Source organism: Globicephala melas, chromosome 17 (assembly GCF_963455315.2).
Source record: "Globicephala melas chromosome 17, mGloMel1.2, whole genome shotgun sequence".
In the NCBI taxonomy this organism is placed as follows: Eukaryota; Metazoa; Chordata; class Mammalia; order Artiodactyla; family Delphinidae; genus Globicephala; species Globicephala melas.
Window position 1 is genome coordinate 291,349 of NC_083330.1, and position 25,276 is coordinate 316,624.

Genomic DNA, 25,276 nt, shown 5'->3' on the forward strand with positions numbered 1-25,276 from the left:
AGGCCTGTGAGCCATGGCCGCTGAGCCTGCGCGTCCGGAGCCTGTGCTCCGCAACGGGAGAGGCCACAGCAGTGAGAGGCCTGCGTACTCCAAAAAACAAACAAACAAACAAAAAAACTACAATGAGATATCGTCTCACACTGGTCAGAATGGCCATCATCAAAAATCTACAAACAATAAATGCTGGAGAGGGTGTGGAGAAAAGGGAACCGTCCTGCACTGTTGAGGGGAATGTAAATTGATACAGCCATTATGGAGAACAGTATGGAGGTTCCTTAAGAAACTAAAAGCAGAACTACCATACGACCCAGCAATCCCACTACTGGGCATATTCCCTGAGAAAACCATAATTCAAAAAGAGTCATTTGGGCTTCCCTGGTGGCGCAGTGGTTGAGAGCCTGCCTGCCGATGCAGGGGACGTGGGTTCATGCCCCGGTCTGGAAAGATCCCTCATGCCGTGGAGCGGCAGGGCCCGTGAGCCATGGCCGCTGAGCCTGCGCGTCCGGAACCTGTGCTCTGCAATGGGAGGGGCTGCAAGAGTAAGAGGCACGCGTACCTCAAAAAAAAAAAAAAGAGTTATGTTCCACAATGTTCGTTGCAGCTCTATTCACAATAGCCAGGACGTGGAAGCAACCTACATGTCCATCAACAGATGAATGGATAAAGAAAATGTGGCACATATATACAATGGAATATTACTCAGCCATAAAAAGAAATGAAATTGAGTTATTTGTAGTGGGGTGGATGGACCTAGAGTCTATCTTACAGAGTGAAGTAAGTCAGAAAGAGAAAAACAAATACCATATGCTAACATGTATATATGGAATCCAAAAAAAAAAGTACTGAAAAACCTAGGGGCAGGACAGGAATAAAGATGCAGACATAGAGAATGGACTTGAGGACACAGGGAGGTGTAAGGGGAAGCTGGGACGAAGTGAGAGAGTGGCATGGACATATATACACTACCAGCTGTAAAACAGATAGCTAGTGGGAAGCAGCCGCATGGCACAGGGAGATCAGTTCGGTGCTTTGTGACCACCTAGAGGGGTGGGATAGGGAGGGTGGGAGGGAGATGCAAGAGGGAGGAGATATGGGAATATATGTATATGTACAGGTGATTAACTTTGTTATACATCAGAAACTAAACATTGTTAAGCAACTATACTCCAGTAAAGATGTTAAAAAAAAAAAAGAAAGTAAAGTTTACAACCACTCCCAGATATGTGATGGTTCTTCCTTTAAATTGCAATTTCCAGTGACCTGTGCCTGAGAAAGGAAATGGTCAAGTCAGAGACTTTTGTTAATCTAGAGAATTAGACTCCTGGTTTATAGAGGAAGTCTATTTCACATTTTATATTCTTCAGTGAATTCATCTTCAGTGTAGTTTACTGTTCACTTTTGAACGGAAATAAAGTGTTCCTCAACAATGTGTTTATTTGGATAAAAAGGGAATTAGACAGAATCTACTCTGGGAATTTAAAATAACACACACAGTTATAAATGTCAGTGTTTTTATCAATTTTTTTAGATAAGGTGGGTATTTTTTGGGTAGGAAGCTACAAGAAACAAAGTTGAACCTGGGAGATAAATCTTGGCAAATAAGAAGTTGAAAATAAAGGAAGTATAAACCTTGAACTTCTTATTTCTGAAATTGGCTTAATTCTTCATTTTAGAGATATTTTTTAGGACTTACGGTTTTAAATTTTTCTTAGAATAAATCTGACTTTTGGTGAGAGGAGGAGTGCCTGTTCACTCTGTAAGTAATTGAGAATGTGGGCAGGATAGTTGGTATTTTTAAAAATTCACGACAAACACTGTTAACATTGTCTTGTCACTGACTTGAGTTTCATGCAGGGGTTCAGATGCCAGTGTCTGGAGGAGGGAACTCAGATGGTTCAAAGCTTGTGCAGTTGCCTCAGAAGTCACTGGGGCATAATAGCCTTTTTCAAATCCTACGAGTTGATCAATCAGAAAGGGTTTACGAAGTAACTAGAATGTGGTTTACTGTCTGCCCTGAGAATCAAAATTCTCAGATAGCTGCATGGAACTTTCTGCAGTGATGGAAGCGTTCTCTGTGCTGCCCACTGTGGTACTGACCACATCAAATACTAGAAATGTGGCTTCTACAACTCAGGAAGTGCATTTTAAGTTTTATTTTACTTCTTTTTATTTAAAATCAGTTAGCTACAAGGGCTACCTTAAAAGCACAGGTGTAGAAGGTGGCTCTGATGTTCTGTTTTCACCAGGGAACTTTTGGATTAAATTTAACGTCCCTCCATTGCAGCTTGTCACACCGGCCTCCCACATCTCACGCTGTCCTGGTAGTTTCATCTGATCCTGTGGGCCAGCGACCGCCTGGCAGTTGTGTCACTCCCTTTCCCACGCACTGGTCCCTCCAGGAAGGATGCAGGACCTTTCCTGCTGTATCCAAGTGGTGGGTCCCATCCTCCTTCCAGGGAAGAGAACAGACTGGCTTCATTTTTTATTTTTTAATTCTTTACACCGTTTTTTTTCTATAAATTAATTTTATTTATTTATTTATTTATTCACGTATGTATGGCTGCATTGGTTCTACTGCAGCACCAATGATGTTTTACTGCACTTAGTTGTTTCCTTCGTGTGTGTCCCTGTATGGACTGTAAGCCCTCTCAACTAGCCCCACACAATGGCTTGGCCTCCCGTGTCCGGAAGATGTGTGTACTAGACAGCTTTGTCCTCAGGCCAGTGGGGCTTCGAGTTGAGACTAAATTGTAAACAAAATTGATTGGTTTATCCCAAGTATGTCTTCAGTGGAAAGAAGAATTAAGTCTAGGTTACGTTTTTTTGACAACTACAGTTCTTAGTCTGACGTCTTTAGCTGGCTAGCCATTAAAGGAGGGAAGGAAAGGAAGGAAAGAAAATACCTTCTATTTGTCTTGGTTTAGGTCACTGCATTTAATCCCTTAGTCATCCTTGCCACCTGCCAAATTTGGACACGTTCTTCCTAGACAGTAAACAAGCAAACTGATCTGATTTGTGATGTGAAATAAATATTGTTTGTTTTATGAGCTGATAATGGGGTATTTAACACTTTGGCAGTGTTGACAAGTGATAGCAAATGAAAAGATATTTCACTTGGTTTTCCTCTCTGCCCTTGGTGACATTAAAAAAAACAGTCTTGTTTCTTGTTTTACCTGAGTTCTGTATATAACACTCTCAGTAAAGAGCAGTGGAAATGGTTCTTCATGAAAGCAAACATTTGGACAAATTGTCATTTGTATTGAACATACAGGATTCTCTTTTTTTTCTTTTTTTTTCAAGTTTCCAAGAGAAACCATAGTGCTTGGACTCCACGGAAGACTGTTACTGTCTAGTTTTTTGTGTATTTTACCATGTGTGTGACTGTCCCACGTTGCAGCCCATCCTATTGCCATGGCTGCTGACTTGTCAAGGATGCTCTGAGAGTTTACTAGAAAGTAAACACACACTCTTCAACTTCCTTAACAGAAGAATCACTGTGAGTCCAGCATCATGATGATGTTCACTGGTGGTGTTGGTTGTGATGTGATTTATCAAGTGAGGTTTAACATCTTAAGTTTGTCTTATTTATTTGTTTGTGTTTGTTTATTTATGGCTTGTTGTGTCTTCTTTGCTGAGCGTGGGCTTTTCCTAGTTGCGGCGAGTGGGGGCTACTCTGTTGAGGTGCGCGGGCTTCTCATTGCGTTGGCTTCTCTTGTTGCGGAGCACGGGCTCTGGGTGCATGGGCTTCAGTAGTTGTGGCACACGGGCTCAGTAGTTGTGGCTCGTGGCCTCTAGAGCGCAGACTCAGTAGTTGTGGCCCACGGGCTTAGTTGCTCTGCAGCATGTGGGATCTTCCCAGACCAGGGCTCAAACCCATGTCCCCTGCATTGGCAGGCGGATTCTTACCTCCGCGCCACCAGGTAAGCCCCTTAGGTTTGTCTTTATTTTTAGTTAGATCTTCAGAAAAACTGGTTAAACTTGTTATAATATTAATCTGAATACATGCTCTGTAAACTTGCTTTTTGGTCATCACATAACATTTGTGGCAATAAGATAAGTAGAGAGGTGATAGTAGAGTCCACAGCAGTTAACACTGGCCTGCAGCATAAAAAGAAATAAAGAGGTCACACTCCCTAGGAGCATGACGCTGGTGCCATGTATATGGATGTTGAAAGGCTGTGACGTCCTTGGCCTCCTAACGAAGGAAACAGCATCTGTGTTTCTTCTGCAGAAGCTCAGTGAGGTAGTACTGAGAACTCTGCTTGTCACATGGAATTTGAGTTGTGGTCATTGCCACCAGGCAGCCCCGCAGGTGCCCCACCATCCCCTTCCCTGTGCCTTCACACACCCTCACCCAGGCAGCCCTCACCTGGTTACCTCTCCTGGGAAACCTTCCCTGTCTCCAGAGGGTCCTCCCTCGGGGTATCATATAACACCCTTTTCCTTTGCAGTAAACCTGTCCTCTCAGCCTTCTTGTCTCAGACTGGATTCCCAGTCCCCTGCCCCTTGCCTGGAATGTCATAGGTGTTGAGTAAAAACAGCAAAATGAACCAAATGGACCTAGATATGGGTTTTAAGGTCTATCCCAAATCCACTAGCCTTGCACATCTATTTGGTATAGGTATGTTTTTAATTTGGTTTAACCTTAATAGCCTCAAACAGGACTTTGAATTTGGCAGAACAGAGTTCTAATGTTAATATGTCTCTCTGTAAACTGTAAGGTTCTAAATACACACAGAAATCTTGTGCTATGTTCTTAACTTAGCAGTTAAAATAATATTACTTGATCGGGCTTCCCTGGTGGCACAGTGGTTGAGAGCCTGCCTGCCGATGCAGGGGACGCGGGTTCATGCCCCGGTCCGGGAAGATCCCACATGCCGCGGAGCAGCTGGGCCCGTGAGCCATGGCCGCTGAGCCTGCGCGTCCAGAGCCTGTGCTCCGCAACGGGAGGGGCCGCGGCGGTGAGAGGCCCGCGTACCGCAAAAAAAAAAGAATATTACTTGATCATATTTTTCAAATTAACTTGAAAGAAAAGGCTGGGCACGTATGACATCTTTCATCCATCCTGCTGTATCAGGACCTTCACAGTTGAGCCCAGTGGTACCCGATGCTGTGCCCCACCCCTGCCCTCTTGCTTTCTTGAACCTCTTCTTGCTGACTGTCACTCTGTGTCTGGCTTGCCTCTGTCTCTCCATGTCTCCTAATTGTTATTTCTAAGTTACCATACGTGTAGTCTATCGGCTTAAAATATTACCATTGCAAATTTGTCTTCTTGGTGGATTGTCCCTTTTAATCATTGTGTGATGTCCCTCTCTATCCCTGATAATTTTCTTTGCTCTAAAGCCTGCTTCATCTGATAGTAATTTCAACCATATTTATGTTAATGTTACATGATGGTTTTTCCCCCAGCCTTTTACTTTCATCCTACCTGTATCTTTATATTTGAAGTGAATTTCTTGTAGACAGCATAAAGATGGACCGTATTTTTTAATACACTCTGCTAATCTGTCTTTTAATTGCTTTTTTAGACCATATACACTTAATGTAATTATTGATATATTAAGACTTAAGTCTCCCTTTTTATTTCTCGTTTTCTCTGTGTTGTTCTCTGTTTTTCATTTCTCTGGGTTTTTCTTTTTCTCCTGGCATTATGTGGGTTGCTTGAACATTTTTTAGAATTTCATTTTAATTTATTTATAATGTTTTTGTGTTGTTATAGCTATGTTATTGGTTGCTCTAGGCATTACATTTTATATGCATAACTTATCAGTTTATGGCGTCAACATTTTGCCAGTTTGTGTGAAGTGTAGGAACCTTGCCTCTTATGTCCCTTTACTGTCCTCATTTACATGACTGTCTTAAATATTTCCTTTGCATACATTTAGAACCATATCAGACAGTGTTATAATTCTTGCTTCAACTCCAAATATAATTTCAAAAACTCAACAGGAGCAGGAAAGCCTATTTTATTTACCTGTATCTTTCCATTTTTATTTCTTCTTCCTCACACCTCTTGAGGTTCTGTTCATTGGTTTTTTTTGGTCTCTTTTTTCTTTGTTGTTTATATTTGGTAATTTATATTATTTTATCTTCACGTTCACTGATCCTTTTCTCTGCTCCCTTCATTCTGCTGTTGAACCCATCCAGTGAGTTTTATTTTCATTATTTTATTTCCTAGTTATAAAATTTCCGTTTAAGAAAATCTGTATCTTTGCTAAGACTTCCTGTTTCTTTGCTGAGACTTTCTGTTCTTTCATTTGTCTCATGTGCATTTGTAACTGTCACTGAAGCATGTTTGTAATGGCTGCTTTTGAATCTTTGTCAGGTAATTCTGACATCTGCGTCATCTTAATAACATTGTCATCTAGTCACTGTGTTTTTTCATTCAAGTGAGAATTTTCCTGGTTCTTAGTGTAACGGGTGGTTCTAGATGGTAACCTATACATGTTAGGTATTATGATACAAGATCCTGGATCTTATTTAAACCAGTTTTAGGTGGCTTTGTCTGGCACTGCTCTGAGAAGAGACGTTGGGAGGGTGGGGGGCTTCTTACTACCAGGTGGAGGGAGGCGTCAGGATTTCCTTCGTTACCGCTTCCCACGAGGCTGCCACTCTCTGCAGTGGAGGAAGTGGGAGGGCCGGGTAGTGGTGAAAGTACTGACTCTGCTGGGCCACTGGACTCTGCTCCGAGGGGCGGGGAGTGAGACTCGGTTACGGGAGTGATGAGGGTGTGAGGCTGAGTGCCTCGTCTCACACCAGCCCAGCCGGCCTGCACAGACTCTTCATCACAGCCTGTCGAGGGGCACGTCCGGCCCCCACTTGCGCTTTGCCTGCTGTGTGTGGCAGTAGGTCACAGTTTTCCTGTGATATTTGCCAAGAGCAGAGCAGTGATTTCCTAGGACTTTTGTCTCGCTGGGCTGCCCCTTCCCTGTCCTTCCTTTCGAGGGTGCCTTTGTCGGCACCCATTGCTGTTTCTAGGCTGCAGAGAGGAAGCTCAGGAACTTGCTGCTCCGTCTGTCCTTGGGTCCCAGCTGGACAGCCCCCTCCTCCCCCCTTTCAGCTTCTTCTGCTCTTTCGTTTCTGTGCAGCAGCAGGCATTTCCTCGTGTCTAACGGGAGAAATAGGGGAAAGTGTGTCTCCTCCGTCTTCCTGTTAACCTTCCCGTTAAGCAGCGCTGCCTGTGTGAGGAGTGAGCATTAGCTAGTCTGAGAGGAACCAGTAGCACATTGTCCTACTTCCACTTGAATGTGGGCCATTTCAGTGACTGTGGTCCGTTTGGTAGTGAAGGTGGAGCTCCTTTGGTGTCTGGTGTCATGTTTTCTGAAAGGTGAGAGCTGTGAAGTGTCCGAAGGTCTTTCTTGTAACATTCACTTCAGTGTCGGGCAGCTGTGTGCCCCCCACCCCCCCGGCCAAGTACTTTCCCCGAGGGGCCCTGAGGCCACTGTCCAGCAGCCTGGGAGGCCCCGGGGGACCTCCAGCTCGAGCACTGCCGCCCCTTCCACCCCCACTCCTGACACAAGACTTGCTCAGAAGAGCAGAACCAGATGCACTGGCAGCTGCTCTAGGGCCTGTGTCCTTAGCCAGCAAGTCGTTGTCCTTTGTGATTTAGCAAGAAGGTGAGGGGAATCCAGCATTGCAGATAAACTTGTATTTGTATTTCTTTCCCTTTCCAGGCAAAAGCTTATTATCCCAAATGGAAGTTGCCCTGTTATTCTGAATACTTATTTTTGTCAGAAAGTTGTTGCCAAAGAAGATTCAAAAACAACACATGAAGTGCACAGTTGGGACACACCCCTTCCAAGAAGAAGCATCATTTTGGCCCAGATGTTTAGATTTAAGAGCCTAACAAATAACTCACCTGAAAACCAGGTAAACTATCACTGACTTAGAGGTTTTTTGCTTTGTAGTAATACTGCGTTTAAAGGCTTTGGAATTTATAGAGGTGATTACCTTTGGTCCTTTCCAAATATTTAGCAACTATATATGTAATCTTTAATTTATTAAAATATGAGTTTTCTTTTTTTTTCTCTTCTCATAATTGCCTAAGAATTTTATTTAAGCCTCTTTTATTTATTAAAAAAATCATGTTTTTCTTTTTCATAACATCTGTATCCCTTGGGATAAAAAGAGCTGCATAAACTTGAGGTTATACACTGGAGATTGCTTTTGGGAATTTTAGTGGCCCTGAGCCATGGTCATCCACCAAGATGAACTTGGGGAACCACTAAACTTCACTTGCGGCGGGCACAAAGGACACCCCCGGGACCACTCGGGCTCCAAGTGTCTGACTTCAGTGCGCCTGCCTCAGGGTCGCCTAGTTATCCCAGTCAGCGCAGAGCGGAATACTGAAGCTGACAGTGTGAAGGGACATCGGAAAGGAAAGGAAACGGACTTTGAACCTACTTGGTAGGTGTGGAGTTGAGCGGGAGCTCCCTTTGACTGTCAGAGCGTGTGTCTGGAGAGGATTATGTGAAAAGGAGGGCTGTCTAATCAATTTAATTGAACAGATGTAAAATACAGCTCAAAGTGCATTACTGCTTTAATGTACAGTTTTAGACAGCTATGTGATGTTAAATTCATGAGGTGAGTGTCTTCGTCTCACGTCAGTGCTAGCGGAGCGGCAGTAGGCTTAGTGGTTAAGCGTGTGGACTTTGGAACTAGGTGCCTAGTTCGGGTCCTGCCTCAGCCACTTGCTGTTGGGTGACCTTGGGTAAGACGCTGAACTCCTGTCTCAACATTCTCATCTGGCAAACAGTGGTAACTATGCAGCCTGCCTCCTTGGGTTGTGAGGTTAAATGTGTTTGTTACACAGCACCGTATGTAAAGAAAAGTGCTGCGATGTAGGAAGCATGGAGCACTCTAGAGGACGTTTATTTACTAGGATGTTTACTGGGATCATAAAGGTGCCGCGTGTTGCTCACAGGGGTGTGCAAAGTGCTAGCGCTTCATAATAACCCGAGTCATTCTTTTATTTTGTTTTGTAGTTTGTGCTGTTGAGAGCGTTACCTCATAAAAGAAAATTTTTTAAATCACCACAAGGTGTTTTAATAGCAGTACTTTCTCCATGTTTTCAAATCCCCGAGGTGGTCTGTCCTCCTGCCGCTCCCCTGTTCCTCGACTCACCAGGCCTCCTCGGTCACGTTGGTGGCCCGCGGATGGGAGCCCCGCGCCATGGGCGTGCATCTGTCCTTGTCATTCCTTGAGTGTCCTGCAGTCACACCCGATGCTTAGGGTTCCCCAAGCACGTCGGGATTTGGTATGTAGTGTGCCCTCGTGGGTCAGACTGGAATTGTTTCCTTTGCGTGTCTTGCCAGGTTATGTGTGGTGGTCACACCACCGTGGGCACAGACTGGACCCTCAGACACGAACAAGCAGAGCTGGGCTTCCCCGCCCGAGCTCCCCTGAGGGATTCTCTGCTGGATGCAGTCGAAAGCCAAGGAGTTGCCACCTGGTCGGGAGCCGGGGTCCGGGTGGTGGTGCAGAGAGTTTACTCTCTTCGCTGCAGGTGTCAGCAGGCAGATGGCACAGACCCTCCTGGAGTTCGGTGAGTGACGAAACACAGGTGCAGGCGCCCAGACTCACCTGGAGAAAGTGGAGGCTCTTCTCAGAGCAATTTCTTCACTGTATTCACCATGTACATGGGTTGTATTTGTTTGGTTGGTTTTTATTTACATCAGAATTTGGGACACATGGTATGACAGAGGATTTTGTCTATTTGTAAAAAAAAGTCCTTACTGAAAAAGTTAGTCGCATTTACTTTTACCTTTAATAGTTCATGTTACTGAAAGTAATACAAGCACAAATGGTATTGTTATAAGAAAGCCAAGGCATGGTTACGTACTTAAAAAGACCACTGCAATAGCTATCAAGTTTTATGTCTTAAACACCTGAATAAGTAAGTGGCAGCTGGTAAATCTGTGGCTCCCAGATGGTGCTGTCGCGTCTGCATCAGAGCTCTTGGCAGAACTTCTGCTGTGATGCAGACATTTTTTTACTGCCCTAACCAGTGAGGTGACCACTGACCACCACGTAGGAAATATGGCTAGTGGGACCGAGGAACTACATTTTAAATTTTATTTAAGTTTAGTTAACTTTATTTTAAAGTTTATGTGGATAGTGGCTGCCTTGGTACACAGGATGGCTAGGTAGCTACGAAAGCGAGGGCAAACCTGTGATTCAGAGTACTTTGCTCCAACAGATTGTGGGAATGGCATCTTTTCTACTGAGACTTAGGCTCCTCCTGGTTTTATTTGTTTTCAAATAGCTAGAGACACATCGCTGACTGGGAGTTTATTTATTTATGTCAGACTCTTCTGAGGTTATCTTTCTGTGTTAAATTGCCCTCAAAGCAGTAGGACAGATATATAACAGAAGAGAAATGACAAGCTTAGACGCCAGTTCATCAAACAGTCATTTCGTCTCTCTACTATTAGGAGAACACTACTGAAGAAATAGTAATTCACAGTCATCCTATCCTTACAGTGCCTTCTGATACTTTTCAGAAAGAGCAAGCAGGAAGCACTGCCCTGTTAACCGTGAGTCCTCTTCCAGTGGACAGCAACTTATTTTAAAGTACCATGAATTTGAAAAAAGTCCCTCCAGGTGTAGAGTTAGAGAATGTTTCTTTTGGAATTATAGAAAAAATTTATTTTTATTTTGTTTGGAATATGCGTGTGTGTGAAACCATTATATCCATCTTTAGGTCTCAACGTGACCTGTAGCTGTCGAACAGTTTTGTGCTAGACTTAAACTTGTGTAGCTCTAAATAGGATCACCTGAGACAGTTACAGGTTAGACAGAGGGTTAGTCTTGCTTAGCTTTTTTCGCGGTCGGTAGCCGTGCTAGGCTCTAAGGCGGGAGTACCAAGTGAGCAGGGCGCGGGGCACCGCTGCAGGGGGGCGGGCACAGCCGGAGCTGAGGCGGCAGAGCTGGCATTGAGCATCGCGCTCCTCGGAGGCCATCCTCCAGCTCTGCGGCGGCACCTGTTTTACTTGTTGAGCAAAGAGAAGAAATTGGAAGGTAAGCTGCTGCCAGTGGTCGGCGTGTGAGTGCTTTGGGTTTGTGCCTTGTAATACACCTGGGACATATCGAATGAGACTGTGCTCATGGTGGATTGAAGGCAGGGCAGGCATACCTCAAAAATAAGAAAACAGCATTGAGTTATTCAGATGGAATGCGCCTGCATCGTGGTGGGGGGCTTCTCGTTGCACACGTGAGGCTGTAAACAGAGGCTGGAGGACCTTAGCGCCATTTCACAGGTGAGGAAACGGGACCTCAGAGAGGTTCTTACTGCTGATAGTCATACAGGTGGATGAAAGAAAAACATCACGAGGTATAGAATCCCCAAATGACAGTATTGTAGAGAATACGGGAGCTAAAAGAAAGGGAAGAATATTGAGTTAGAACCAAGCTGTGTTTAGAATACAGCTGACCCAGGGCTTAAGTCATCCTGGAAAGCCACTGCGGGAGCTGTGCATGAAAAGGAACCTTTGGACAGAGGCCATAGCGTTTGGCCTTGGGTTTGAGACAAGGCTTCTGAGATGTCTTTGGGGTACAAAAAGGTCTTATTGTATAACTGATCATTAGTTTTTTCTAGATTCATTTGCTATAATAATGATCAGGGTCTCCAGTTTACAAATCACATTAAGATAGAAGTAACATTACACTTAGCACCCTAGTGATTCTTTGCTGGTGTGTATAAGGCATCTCCTTGGGGAGTCCCTCAGCAGCATGTGTCCTGGTGTGGACCTTTACACCTGCATGTGCAACACGATACAAGAGGAGACACCATCAGAAGACTTAGGCGTATCGCCTAGGTCACCCTTTTCTACTTGAGTTCTGCCTGTAACTTCCTGCCCGTCGGTAACTTGGGGCAGCTGTGCAGTGCACAGAGTCAGTCTTGTCCAGAGGCCCGAGCACAGCCAGCGCAGGAGGGAGGTTGAACAGTGAGGGCCGCTGACCTGCCGTCCCCTGCGTTACCTCACCTGCTTTACCTCAGAGACCTCTCTAGCCAGCAGTGAGCTGAAGACTACTCTGATCACTGTGTGTTTTCTACAGTCAGAAATGGCCGTGTCAGAATACATTAAGGCCTGTGCAAAGAGAGACGGCGCTGTCTTATGAGACTCTGCGGCCACGGTGATTCTCCCTTCCTGCCCAGAGCAGGCCAGGTGCCTCCCGAGGAAGCTGTGGTGACTTTTCGGTCTAACTTGGCACCTTGATCGTATCAAGCTAGTGCTCTAGCCGTGTCACTTTTATGAGATCAGTAAGAGCTTGTCTTCTGGCAGATAGCCCAATTTTTGTTAGCTTTGAAATCAAAAGAAATCTGAAGCCTGCCAGTCCTGAAGGGGGTCAGATAGATTCTGTCAAAAGGTTCATATTCTCTGAGCTGTGAAACAGTATCAGAAATACACTTCAGGTTTCAGAAATATAATAAGTAGGAGTCTCCGGTCCGTTGTTCTTCAGGATGACGTCCTTTAACTCAAGCTATTACAGAAAACATTTCTACTTGGTTTCTCAAGGTGTTATAGGTCAGCGTAACCAACACGAACTGAAGTTTTATAAACCCCTAAATCAAAGGTAACAAAAAACCAGTCCAGAGAACACTCCCTAAACAGTAAGCAAGGCAGTCTGTTCAGAGGCAAAACACACCTTTATCTAGATCCACTGCATATTGAATGAATATTATATAAACGCATGACTAATAAGACCATAGGCTTTTTAGCCCAAAGGGAGCACTGGTTTATACTGATGGAAACTGGGGCCAAGAAAAAGTACGTGGACTCCCTAGTGACCCCCTCCCTCCTGGCAGAGTGGAATCTAGACCGAACGGCCTTGCTCCAGGTCCATGGGGATCGCCGTTAAACATTGCCTTTTTTCCTCCTTTCTGTGAAACCTTCACTTCCTTTGTCCTTGAGATATTTAACTTATTTTATCCCTCAGAGACGCACATTCTTTCTAGCCTGTCATTGCAGAAATACTTATTATGGGAGAGTTAGTCTTTTGTGAGGGCGTTGAATTCATAAAAATGGTCATGCATTTGGACAAACGCCTGGAGGGGACAGAACCTTCTTATTTAACTATTTTCTAGTTATCTTGCACTTCAGTTTTATGGAAATTCATTGAGCTGAACTCAGGAAAAATAGGCACATTTTCCTTCCTCTATACCTTGATGTTATTCTCTTTTCATCTTTTGACCCTTCCTTTAGTCTGTTGTCTTAATATTTCTTCTTCTTTTCACTAAGGAAAAAAAAAATCCACCGTTACCCTGGGCCAGATTCTGGGTCTGCATGGTTGACAAAAACAGGCATCATGCTGTGCTCAAGGGGCATAGTCTGGTGAGGGTGTCCCACACAAAACAATTGAAAACAAATACATTTATGGTTTTAAGTTGTGGTCAGTGCTCTGGTGAGGAAAAAGTGGGATACTATGAGAGACAAGTGGAGAAGGGAAAGAGTTTACTTTGTGGATTCAAGCGCAGGTGTTCTAAGGCAGTACTATTTAAGTGACACTTGAAAGCTAAGTGGATGTTAGGTGAAAAGCAGCTGAAATAGAGGGAGTGCCTTTGAGAGCTCCAAACAGGAGGGAGATGGTGGAGTGGCCAGCGTGCGTGGGCCATGGGCAGGAGCCAGCCCCAAACAAGGTGTACCCATCTGACAGACACTTCAGCTGTGGGATGGAAAGTGGTTTGGGGAAGAGGGGTTGTGGAGCAGGGCCCCAGTGGAAGCAGAGAGGCCGGGAAGAGGCGACTGCTGCATCCAGCACAGTCCAGGCTCCAAGTGTCACGCGGCACCACGGCAAAATGGAGGAACGTTTCTGATGCGTGTGGTGACTTGAGTGGAGGTAGGGGATTGAGTGGGGGCAGGGGGGATCGAGTGGGGGCAGGGGGGATCGAGTGGGGGTAGGGGGGATCGAGTGGGGGCAGGGGGGATCGAGTGGGGGCAGGGGGGATCGAGTGGGGGTAGGGGGGATCGAGTGGGGGTAGGGGGGATTGAGTGGGGGTGGGGGGGAAGGAAATATTAAGACCGATCCTCAGTTTGAGTGCTTGGTTGAGTGATGGGCCATTTACTGAGGTGAGAAAACTGGTTTGGAGGAAAGCTTGAGAATTCAGTTTGGGGCCTGTTTAGTTTGAGATTCCTATGAGACATGCAAGAAAGGATGTCAGATGAAAAGTCTGGATCTACAGATCTCACATTCAGAGAAGATTTTAGGTTGGAAATAAATATTGGGGGGTTTTCAGCCTACAGCTGGTCGGTCTGTATATTTGTATGTGCATTCGTTTTGTTGGCTAATTTGAAGAGGTTACGGTTGTCCATGGTGCTAAGTTCCAAAGGCCCTGGAGGGCCTGTAGTGAGAGGCAGATGCCCCAGCCCTCCTCCCTTTACCCCCTTCACAGCTGTTCTGTCCCAGCTGGAAACTGTCTGAAGCCAGGGCAGTGGATGAGAGCACATTAGGGAAATAGTAGACACAAAAGAAGGAAGAGGTGTGGCGTCAAGATCTAAGGTCCTGTAGCATTAGAGAATGGGTAGAAGAGGGACCACAGAGGAGCCTGGAGAGGAAGGGCTAGTCGTGGCAGGCACTCAGCATGGTGGAGTGCCACGTGTGGTAGAGGGCAGCTGACGGGGTGCCTCAGAGAAGCCTAATAAGGTGACGGATGAAGCCGTGTGAAGTTCCTGGATGACTTTATGCACAGGAGTTGCTGGGGTTGGAGGTGGATGCTAGCTCCCTGGGCACGCAGGAGTGGGTGGGAAGTGGGGAGCGTGGACAGGTTTTGACAGCAAAGTTTTGTTGACGCAGAAGGGAGTGAGAATGCCCAGCATTCAACAGCACAGCAGAACCACAGTGCAGGCATTCTGTCTCTTGCTTCCAATGTTGGGACCAGTTTTCTTTCTTCTTTTTTTTTTTTAATTGAAGTATAGTTGATTTACAATGGTGTTAGTTTCAGGTATACAGCACAGTGATTCAGTTTTGTGTATATATATTCTTTTCCATATTCTTTTCCATTATGGTTTATTACAAGATACTGAATATAGTTCCCTGTGCTCTACAGTAGGTCCTTGTTGTTTATCTATTTTCTCTAGTGGTATGTATCTGTTAATTCCAAATTCCTAATGTTTCCCTCCCCCGCTTTCCCCTTTGGTAACCATGAATTTGTTTTGTATGTCTGTCTGTTTCTGTTTTGTAAATAAGTTCATTTGTATCATTTTTTTTAGATTTCAGTAGAACCAGTGTTCATAGTGGCACTATTTACAATAATCAAGACTTGGAAGCAACCTAAATGTCTGTCAACAGATGAATGGATAAAGAAGGTGTGGTATATGTATACACAATGGAATACTACTCAGCCATAAAATAGAGTGAAATATTGCTATTTGCAGCAACATGGATGGACCTAGAGAATATCATACTAAGTGAAGTAAGTCAGACAGAGAAAGGCAAATACCATTTGTCTTTTGAAAATGCGTTGAGGTAGAGGCAGGTCGTCAGTGGAAGGAGCAGAAGGTCTAGATTCAGACTAGTCTTGGTTCAAATGCTGACTCCCCCACTTAGCAGGGAGACTGGGAGCAAATTGTGTTTCCTTATTTCTGAAATTGGAATTATAATACTGTCCATAATACAGGTTCATGATGAGGATTAAATGAGATCACATATGTAAAGCATTTACCACGATGCTTCCCATATACTAATAGCGCTCAGAGGGTGGCTCACTAGCTCTTGAAAAGCAAGCGTGAATACTTTAAAATTGTAAAATACTGATAAACAACATTGTACAGTAATAGAAACCTAACATAAGCAAAGAAAAGACATCTAGTTACGAATCAGCATTTGTGTTACTTTTGTGTCTGTTGTCTAGCTGCAGGGGAAGCTTGATTAAAGTGGTTTTACTTCCATGCTTTTGGCCACCCTCACCCTACTCATCAGCAAGGAGTTGAAGCTCATTTACTTTAGAAAACAAACATTTATGTGTATTCATATGTGAACTGTGACCCCTGCCTCTCAGTGATGGAAGTATAGAAGTTCCTCTGTAATAAACACATTTCCAGCAATTGCCCGAGTGCCGCGTCCCGTGTTGGATGGTGCTGTTAACTACAGCTGGTCTAGTTTTGTCTTTTATCTAGAGCAACTAAAGACATCCCAGACTGCTGATGGTGGAAATGCAGAATGAGGAACTAGCAGGTAGTGGGTGGGATGATTCGAGCCCTTTGTTTGTGTTTGGACAGTAGAGAACGATTCTTGTCTCCAGCTTGCCAGGGCTCTGTTGAAAAGAAAGTCATCAGCTGTGTGCTCACCAGCTAGGTCTCCAGCTCTTATGAACTTTCACTTTCTTCCTGTTACCTGGTTGGATGATATGCTGGATTCATGTCTCTTGTGTGTGTGTATCAAGATGGAATGGCGTGGTGTTCTTCCTCCAGAACAGCAGTTATACATGTCAGCGGTGGAAGAGCCCAAAGGGAGGACGACAGTTCCTGCTCATCAGAGGCACACAGGCCACCCCACCTGCCCTCCTTTTGTGCCTGCCACACGCACCAGACTGTGCAGTGATTGCATTGATTGACCCGCTCAGCATCACATTTCTAAGGTTGTGATTTTACTTGTACTTTATTTCTTCATATTGTAGAAAAATTGGAATCACTCCTCTTCAATGATTTGAGTATTTTTATCGTGATGCAAAGGTATTTTAAGAGGAGAGCATCATTTTTTTAACGTGTCCTCATAAATGATGTCGTAGCCCATTCCTCAGGTTTTTCTTAAGGTTTTTCTTGTTAGTCATTAACTCTGTGTTCATGAGTCTTAAATAAACCCTTTAATCTCAGCTTCCCAGCTCTTAACTTTTGCTTATTTCCTCTCTAAAATACCTCTTTTGTGATATCCCAAGGTCATTCAGCCCCATTTTCTTCTCAGTCCTCTCTTATCGCTGGTAATTCTGCTAATTGACATCCAGATCTTTTATATTCTTTGCCGTTCCTCCTGTCCACATTCTGAATTACTGTGAGGGGTAAAAATAGCATCAAGTCCATGGAATTACAGTTCTAGTCCTAGCTGTTCTTTAGTGCGTACACAAACAGCTGTCAAAATTGGAAGTTGAAAAGAAGCTGAAAGAATCTGTCTCACTTCTACCTCTTTTTTAAAGAGCTTTATCAATACATAATTCACATGCTGTAAAAATTCACCCTTTTAAAGTGTACAGGTCAACAGTTTTTATTATATTTACAGAGTTGTTCAATCATGACCATATTCTAATGTTAGAACATTTTTGTGACCTCAAAAAGAAACTCCATACCAATTGGCTGCTGACTCCCCTTCTCCACGGCAACCACTACTCTGCTTTCTGTCTCTGGATTTATCTGTTTTGGAATAGTGCTGCTATGAACATTTGTGTCCAAGTTTTTTCTGTGGATGTAATTTTTCAGTTTTCTTGAGTATATATCTAGGAGTGGAATTGCTGGGTCATATGGTAACTCCTTTCTTTTTTAATTCTTTGAGGAATTAAAGTGTTTTCCAAAGAAACTGCACCATTTTACATTCCCACCAGCAATGTATGAGGGCTCCAATTTCTCCACGTCCTCTCAACACTTGTGATTGTCTTTTTTATTCTAGCCATCCTAGTGGATATGAAGTAGTATCTCATTGTGGCTGTGATTTACATTTCCCTAAGGATTAATGATGTTGAGCATCTTCTCATATGCTTCTTGGCCATTTGCATACTTCTTTGGAGAAATGCCTGTTTTAAGTCCTTTGCCCATTTTCTTAACTGGGTTATTTGTCCTTTTTTGTTGAATTATAAGAGTTCTTTAGTCTCATATATATGAGGTATGAGTCTCATATATGATTTGCACATATAAGTCTCATGTCATATATATGATTTGCAAATATTAATTCTGTAGTGGGTTTTTTTTCACTTTTTTTTATAGTGTTCTTTGAAGCACAAAGGTTTATAATTTTGGCGATGTCCAATTTATCTTTTTGTTCATTTGGTTGCTTGTGTCATATCTAAGCAACTGGTGTCATATCTAAGAAACTGTTTGGTGTCATATCTAAGAAATTGCCTAATCCAAGGTTATGAAGGTTTACTCCTGTATTTTCTTCAGTTTTATAGTTTTTACGCTTACATTTAGGTCTGTAGTCCATTTGAGAAATTTTTGTGTATGATGTAAGGCGGGGGTCCAGCCTCATTTTATTATTATTATTTTTTTATGCAGTACGCGGGCCTCTCACTGTTGTGGCCTGTCCCGTTGCGGAGCACAGGCTCTGGACGCGCAGTCTCAGCGGCCATGGCTCACAGGCCCAGCTGCTCCACGGCATGTGGGATCTTCCCGGACCGGGGCACGAACCCGTGTCCCCTGCATCGGCAGGCAGACTCTCAACCACTGTGCCGCCAGGGAGGCCCTCCAGCCTCATTTTTACATGTGTGTATCCAGTTGTCCTAGCACTGTTTGCTAAAATGACTACTCTTTCTCCATGGAATTTTCTTGGCACCCTTGTCAAAAATCAATTGACCATACCTAGAAGTGTTTTGACTCTCAGTTCTCCTCTATTGCTCTATCTGCATGTCTTTATGCCAGCACCACAATGATCTTAATTATCAATGCTATACCTTTATAGTATGTTTGGAAATCAGGGAGTGTGAGTCCTCTAACTTTATTTTTTCCAAGATTATGTTTGGAATTGTGAGCCTTTTATATTAACACATGAATTTTAGAATCAGCTTGTTAATTTTTATTTATTTTGCAGTAAACAAACTGGGTTTTTGATAGAGATTGTGTTGAATGTGTATGTCAATTTGAAGAGAATTGCTGTCTTATCAATACTTAGTCTTTGGATCCATAAACAAGGGATGTCTTCTCATTTAATTAGATCTTTAATTTCTTTCGTCAGTGCTTTGTAGCTTTCAGCCTGCAAATCTTGCATTTCTTTTGTTAAATTTATACCTATTCTCTTTTTTTATGCTATTGTAAATGCAGTTGCTTCCTTAATTTCACTTGATTGTTTATTGCTAATGTGTAGATGCGCAGGTGATTTTTATATATTGGCCTGTGTTCTAAAGTCTTGTTGAATTTGCTGTATTCGCTCGCATAGTCTTTTAGTGGATTCCTTAGGATTTTTCACACATAAAATCATGCAGTCTTCAGATAAAGATAGTTTTACTTCAAGATAGTTTTACTTCTTCATTTCCAATGTGGTTGTATCTTATTTCTTTTTCTTTCTTAATTGTCCTGGAAGCGCTTTTAATTGTCTTGAGGCAGAAAAATAGAAACGGCTATTTGAAGCTGTGGTGTTTTCACAGTAGCTCATCTTCCTATCCATTATCCTCAGTCTCTTGAGGTCCTGTGCGGACTTCACTACCATCTTACACCACTTGCCTTGTGAAGTCTCTCTTGATTTCCCCCGTAGAAATAGCCTCTTCTTCAATGTGGTAGGATGAAAAAAAACCAAATTTTGGAAGCAGACAAACTTGGGTTTGAATCTGAACTCTGCCACCTGCTAGCTCTATGTTCTTGGTTAGAGATCGGTAGGCAGGTAGATAGGTAGGCAGATAGATAGGTAGGTAGATAGGTAATCTTAACTCTCTTCATTTTCGTAACAGCCCCATGCAGTTAGCACCGTCACTGTCAGCCTTGCATGGTTGTTTTGAAGATTCAGTGAGATAACATTTATAAAATGCTTGATGCCAAGTAGACACTCTTAACACTATTTGCTTTATGATTATTATGATCATTTGTATTGTGGTTAGTTATAGAGGTGTCAGTCTTTAAGGTTGTCAGCTCCTTGCAGGTAGGGGTTACGTGTAGGAGTATTTATTATTGCATCTTGTGCAAATATTGTGCCTATTATATATCCCTAAATATAGTTCAGTTTGATGTATTTCTTTTTGGTATTTATGGTAGTTTGTCTTTGTGTATCATTTCTCCCCTTCTAGATGAAACAAAATGGATCCATTTTCCTACGCTTTATCTCTTTTTTAAGCTTTTATCATTTTATTGGTCTGGTATCAGGTTACAGCTAGCTGATTGAAATTTGAAAGGTTTCAGAGTAAAATCAGAGCTGTGGATGATCTGAAAGCAGTATGTTCATGTTCTTTAAACACTGTGTAATACCAACCCCTATCATTGATCCAATTCATATTTGCTTATGAGATTATTTAATGCATATTTAATGAGCTTATTGATAGTATGAAATGGCAATGAAAGTTCCCTTGTTCTTTTTTTATGTATTAAACCAGTGATACACTTGAAAAAATCAAAGGGAATGGCAACAGCCTAGTGATGTGAGTACAGAAAATTATGAAAATAAAATTTTCATAACAGTATGAAGATAGCAAGAGTAATTTTCCAGATTCACAGCCAGATGACTATGCTGTGTGTATCCATAGTTCTGAGTTTGCATCTTAATCTGGCCTTGGTGATTTTCCAGCACCTGTTATCCATCAAGATCAAGAATGGTTTCAAGGTGGCCCTATATAAAAGGCATGGAATTTTCTGCCTGTTTCTGACCTCCTTTCCCTGGAAACTTTTGTTCCTAAAAGCGTCTGGAGACCTCTAATGGTCTGCACCGCCACCCTCCCGTGCCTGGAGCTGTGACCTGGAGCAGTACTGTGGTCACACTAGAACTTTCCTATGAGTCAGGTTGCGGATCTAATGTGTGCTCTGAGACGACAGCACAGAGCAGAGCCACGGGAGACAGTGACAGCCTGCAGCTTGTGGGGGGGGGGCGGCGGTGGTAGGCAGCCAAATGCAAGCACTGAGCACCACGTGCCTCGGCAGCCAAAGATGCGCAGACGGGTGAGGTCAAGAGTGAGAGCCAGCTGGGCTGCCGCAGTTCGCTGCCCCTTTCTCCCTGTTCGCGTCTGTCACGTGGACCTGTCTGCCCTGCCTCCCGGCTGCTGCTGGACCCAGAGCTGCTTGGGGCAGCCAGCTGGCAGTCTTGGCAGGCTTACCCTCGTTGTGCTCATTGCTTGGCCCTGAAGTTCTGATTAGCTTGAGCCTCATCAGCCCCATGTGCCACAGAAAATTGCAGCAAACATATCCTCCAAAACCATTCTTTGGAGGAGAGACTGTGATACATGAACAGGGACCCTTGTTTCTTCCAGACCATTGGCCTGGCAGCGATATCAGTGTTCTGAACCTTCACCCAGAAAGAGAGGGACAGATGCAAGGGCATCTAGACAGGTGCTTGTCGTATAGTGAGGATGATGGCCAGGTGTTGTGCGTTCTCTAGTACTTGTCAGTGCTTTCAGAAGCAGCCCATACATACAGTTTTTGAATGTCGCTTCTCTCGTTTAACCATCTGAGGTCAAGGACTGTGACTCATCTGGTTTTGGTACAGGACCACGAAGGTAGTGGACACACAGCAGCACGTGTGGATGGGGAAATGGAGTGGCGGGTGGGGACCTGAGGACATAGTGTGTGGTTGTGTCCCCTTCCTTACTCAGGACTCACCAGGCTGTGGGGAGGTACCACATGTGCTGTCATTCCTCTAAGGAGACCGACAGGGAGGCTGGTGAGGTCAGAATCGCCAGGAACTCTGTGCTTTAAGAAAGATGGAAGGTGAGACGCTTGGACTCCGGGCCCCTGCAGGGTGGTCAGCGAGTGTAAAGGAGCAGGCGGAGGGCAAAGCAGAAGGGCCCTCAGGGAGGAGGCAAGGCGGGAATAAGAGCTGCGCTGGGGCGAGAATGTCCATAAAGAGAGAAAGAGTCCAGTTGAGAACGACTGAAAGGTTTCACAGCATTTGTTACAATTCCTGCAGCGCTAAGGGAAATCAAAAAGAAATCAGGCAGCCACAGGTAGAAGATGAAAGGATGAAAACAGTATTTAACTAAATGAAACTTAATTAGCTGAGGAGGAAGGGACCCATGATATGAATTAAAGAAAGAAGAAGGTCTGCATTGTGCAGGGAAAGCTGGCAGGGTAAGGTGTCCCTGGTCTGGAGTAGCTCTGATTGTCTCACAGATGCTCTGTGGGGTCCTCGGCTGTGTCCTGGCCTGTCCCTCCTCTCTCTGCTGTGGAATCTGAATGCAGGTGTCAGAAGTTCCTGCAGGAGGGGACGAGCAGAGAGGACCAGGCTGGTTAAATGTTGGGGAGTGGAAAGAGAAGAGCGAAATAAGCTCCAGATTTCCCGATGTCTCACCACTTACACAGCCTTTTGGAAAACTAAGAGGCGGCTTAGGCAGCTTTGCCCACGAATAAGTGACAGTGGAACGCTGGCTGTGCAGGAGAACCACAGGCGTTCTTGGAAGGCCTGTCTTTCTGTGAGCTGTAGAGAAGTGGAAAACTGCAGTGACCGCAGAGACACCAGAAAAAGTTCCCTTTAAATCTTTTGCAAGCAAGTAATTCCAATTTTTATTCTGCTCATTAAGGCATCATCTTCTCTTCAGAAAAGATGAGAACGAGAGATTTCGTACGATGATGTACTTCGCACACCAGGGTTACTACATTTTGGGTAGCAAGTGCATTCATCGTGGTAGACCATCTGCCAATGTTCGTTTATGTTTAAATTTTGAATTTCTTCCAGGTGCTTCCTAAAGAAGAGTATCTGGTCTGTTTTGGAGGGTGGGTGGGAAGTAGGAGAGAGACTGACCCAAGGATTGAGGTGCAGCAATGACGCCCCATCCCAGGGGGCTGTCTGCCTTTTTTCCTGGCCATGTGACATCTGCAACTCTCCTGTCCCTTCTGGTTGGAGAGAGCATGCTCAGTTAACATTTAGTAAAAACAACACAAAGAGTGCATATTTGCATAGGGACATGCATAAATGCCCCCGTAATAAACAGACTACCTGGAAGTTTACATGAGGAGAGGCTGTTTCCATCACTGCCTGGGGAGGAATTTGACATTGTGGGACCGGTACCCTGAATGCCTGTTAGAACAGGTGGATTTTGTGTGTGCACATCACCTTTTCTTTGAAAAGTTTTTTTGATTAAGGCGAAATTCACATAACATAAAATTAACCATTTTAAAGTGTACAACTCAGTGATATTTAGTACATTCACAGTGTTGTGCAGCCACTGTTTCTATTTAGTTCCAACACATTTTTTTTTTAACGCAGATGGAAACCCTGCACCCATTAGCGGTCCCTCCCCGTAAACCTCCCCAACCCGGCCAGCCCCTGGCAACTGCAGGTCTGCTTTCTGTCTCTCCATCTCTACCTGTTCTGGACATTTCATGTAAATGGAGTCATACAGTGTGTGGATTTTTGTGTCTGGTGTCTTTCACTCAGCATCATGTTTTCAAAGTTTGTCCATGATGGAGCCTTTGTCAGGGCTTCTTTCCTTTTTATGGCTGAATAATATTCCATTGTATAGATATATCAAATTTCATTTATCCATTCATCAGCTGATGGGCATTTGGGTTGTTTCCACTTTGGGCTATTATGAATGATGCTGCTGTGAACATCTTTCTAGAAGTCTTTCTGTGAACACGTTTTCATTTTTCTTGGGTATATCCCTAGGAGTTGAATTGCTGGGTTATATGGTAATTCTATGTTTAACTTTTTGAGGAACCACCAGAATATTCTCTGCAGCAGATGCACCATTTCATATTCCCTCCAGCTACGTATCGGGGCTGCAATTTCTCCACATCCTCCCTGACACTTGTTATTTTCTTTCTTTTAATAACAACTGTTTTAACTAGTGTGAAGAGATATTTTTACTTCTTCCTTTGCAATGTATTTGTCATTTGTTTCTCGTTCTTACCTAATTGCTCTGGGTAGAATTTCCAGTACAGCCTTAAACGCAGACAGCAGGAGAAGGTATCTTCATCGTGTTCCTGATCTTAGGGGAACTTCATCTTGCGCCACCAAGTCTGATGTTGTTTGTGGATTTTTCACGTATGTCCCGTGTCAGGTTGAGGAAGTTCCCTTCTGTTCCTAGTTTGTTGAGTGCTTTTATCATAAAAGAGTGTCGGATTTTGTCAAATGCTTTTTCTGCACAGCCTAATCCAACTTTTTTGGGATTACACATCATACGGTTAGGGATCAGAGAAGTTTACTAACATGGTGATTCTTAGTAGAGAAGGTGTTGTAACCAAATTATTAAAATAATTGCTTTGAGTCACCAGGTTATGGGACTACTTCTATTCCACTTGATCCTTCTTGGCAATAATCTTCTCTGTAATAGGAGTTTACAAACATGCACTTATCGTTGCTTTTTTAAAAATTGATTTTAATATACTTTTTATTTTAGAATAGGTTTAGATTTACAAAGATAATACAGAGAGTTCCACATACCCCATACCCAGTTTCCCCTATTTTTTTATTCAAGTATAGTTGATTGATAATATTGTATAAGTTTCAGGTGTGATTTCCCCTATCTTTAACATCATATATTATTATGATACAGTATCACATTTATTGAATCAATATTGATACTATTATTATCAACTGAAACTTATACTTTATTCACATTTCTTCAGATTTTCCCTAATGTCCTTTTTCTGTTCTAGGGTCCCATCCGCAGACCATACTACATTTAGTCGTCATGTCTTCTTAGGCTACTTTGGACTGTCAGTTTCATAGATCTGCTTTCTTTTGGTGACCTTGCCAGTTGTGAGGATTACTGGCTAGGTATTTTGTAGAATGTCCCTTAATTTGTGTTTTTCTGATATTTAGGGTGGTATGAGTTTGGGAGAGGAAGATCACAGGTGAAGAGCCATTTTCGCCACATCATGCCAAGGGCACGTCCCGTCAGCACGACTTATCTCTGCTCTTGCTGACTTCATTACTGGTTAAGGTAGTGTTTATCAGGTCTCTACACTGTAACATTACTTTTTAAAAAATTAACTTACGTTTTAACTCCTGTTCGATAATGTCCTGGGGACAGAGCTAGAGCATTCACTGTACGTCCCTTGGTATCTAAGGGAGTCTGAAGCAAGAGCATTTGTGACTTTGACAGGCTCAGGGCAGAGTGATGTACGAGCAAGATTCCCGAGTTGTCTTTGAAGTCATTTATTATTCGTGTTCACTTCTGCATCGAAGGTACAGAGTTGGGATTCTTCGCCCACAAACATAGTTGTATGGTGAGAAGAGCATTACTCTGGCCGTCAGAAGACCCGTTATCTCCCTTTAGAAGGTCAGGTGGGAACAGTGGGCCCGTGTTGCCAGGGTGCTGTTCAGTTAGGCAACCTTTATCAAGCCTCGTGTGGTACATCACCCTGCAGCGCAAAAAACGGCATTAACAGGAAAGAAACTAGAGCCCCGTCCTAAAATAACTACATGAACAAAAGTCACCTCCGTGCCCAGACTTGCCCTGGATGATCCTCAATGCATGTGGGGTAGGAAACTCTAAGGA

General features: G+C 43.6%; 1 protein-coding gene across 13 annotated transcripts in view; it reads left to right on the forward strand.

Annotated features, from left to right (window-relative positions):
• The window catches only part of SPIDR (scaffold protein involved in DNA repair), a 403,848-nt gene that overhangs the window by 243,123 nt on the left and 135,449 nt on the right, over positions 1-25,276 (forward strand). For all 13 annotated transcript variants that reach the window (XR_009559681.1, XR_009559679.1, XR_009559678.1 and 10 more), the window contains exons 9-10: positions 7,674-7,869; positions 9,315-9,544. Coding sequence is in view for 3 of the 13 variants with exons in the window: in XM_030859801.3 (XP_030715661.1) it covers positions 7,674-7,869; positions 9,315-9,544 (426 nt within the window). In the remaining 10 variants the exon portion in view is untranslated. The remainder of the gene's footprint in view (positions 1-7,673; positions 7,870-9,314; positions 9,545-25,276) is intronic.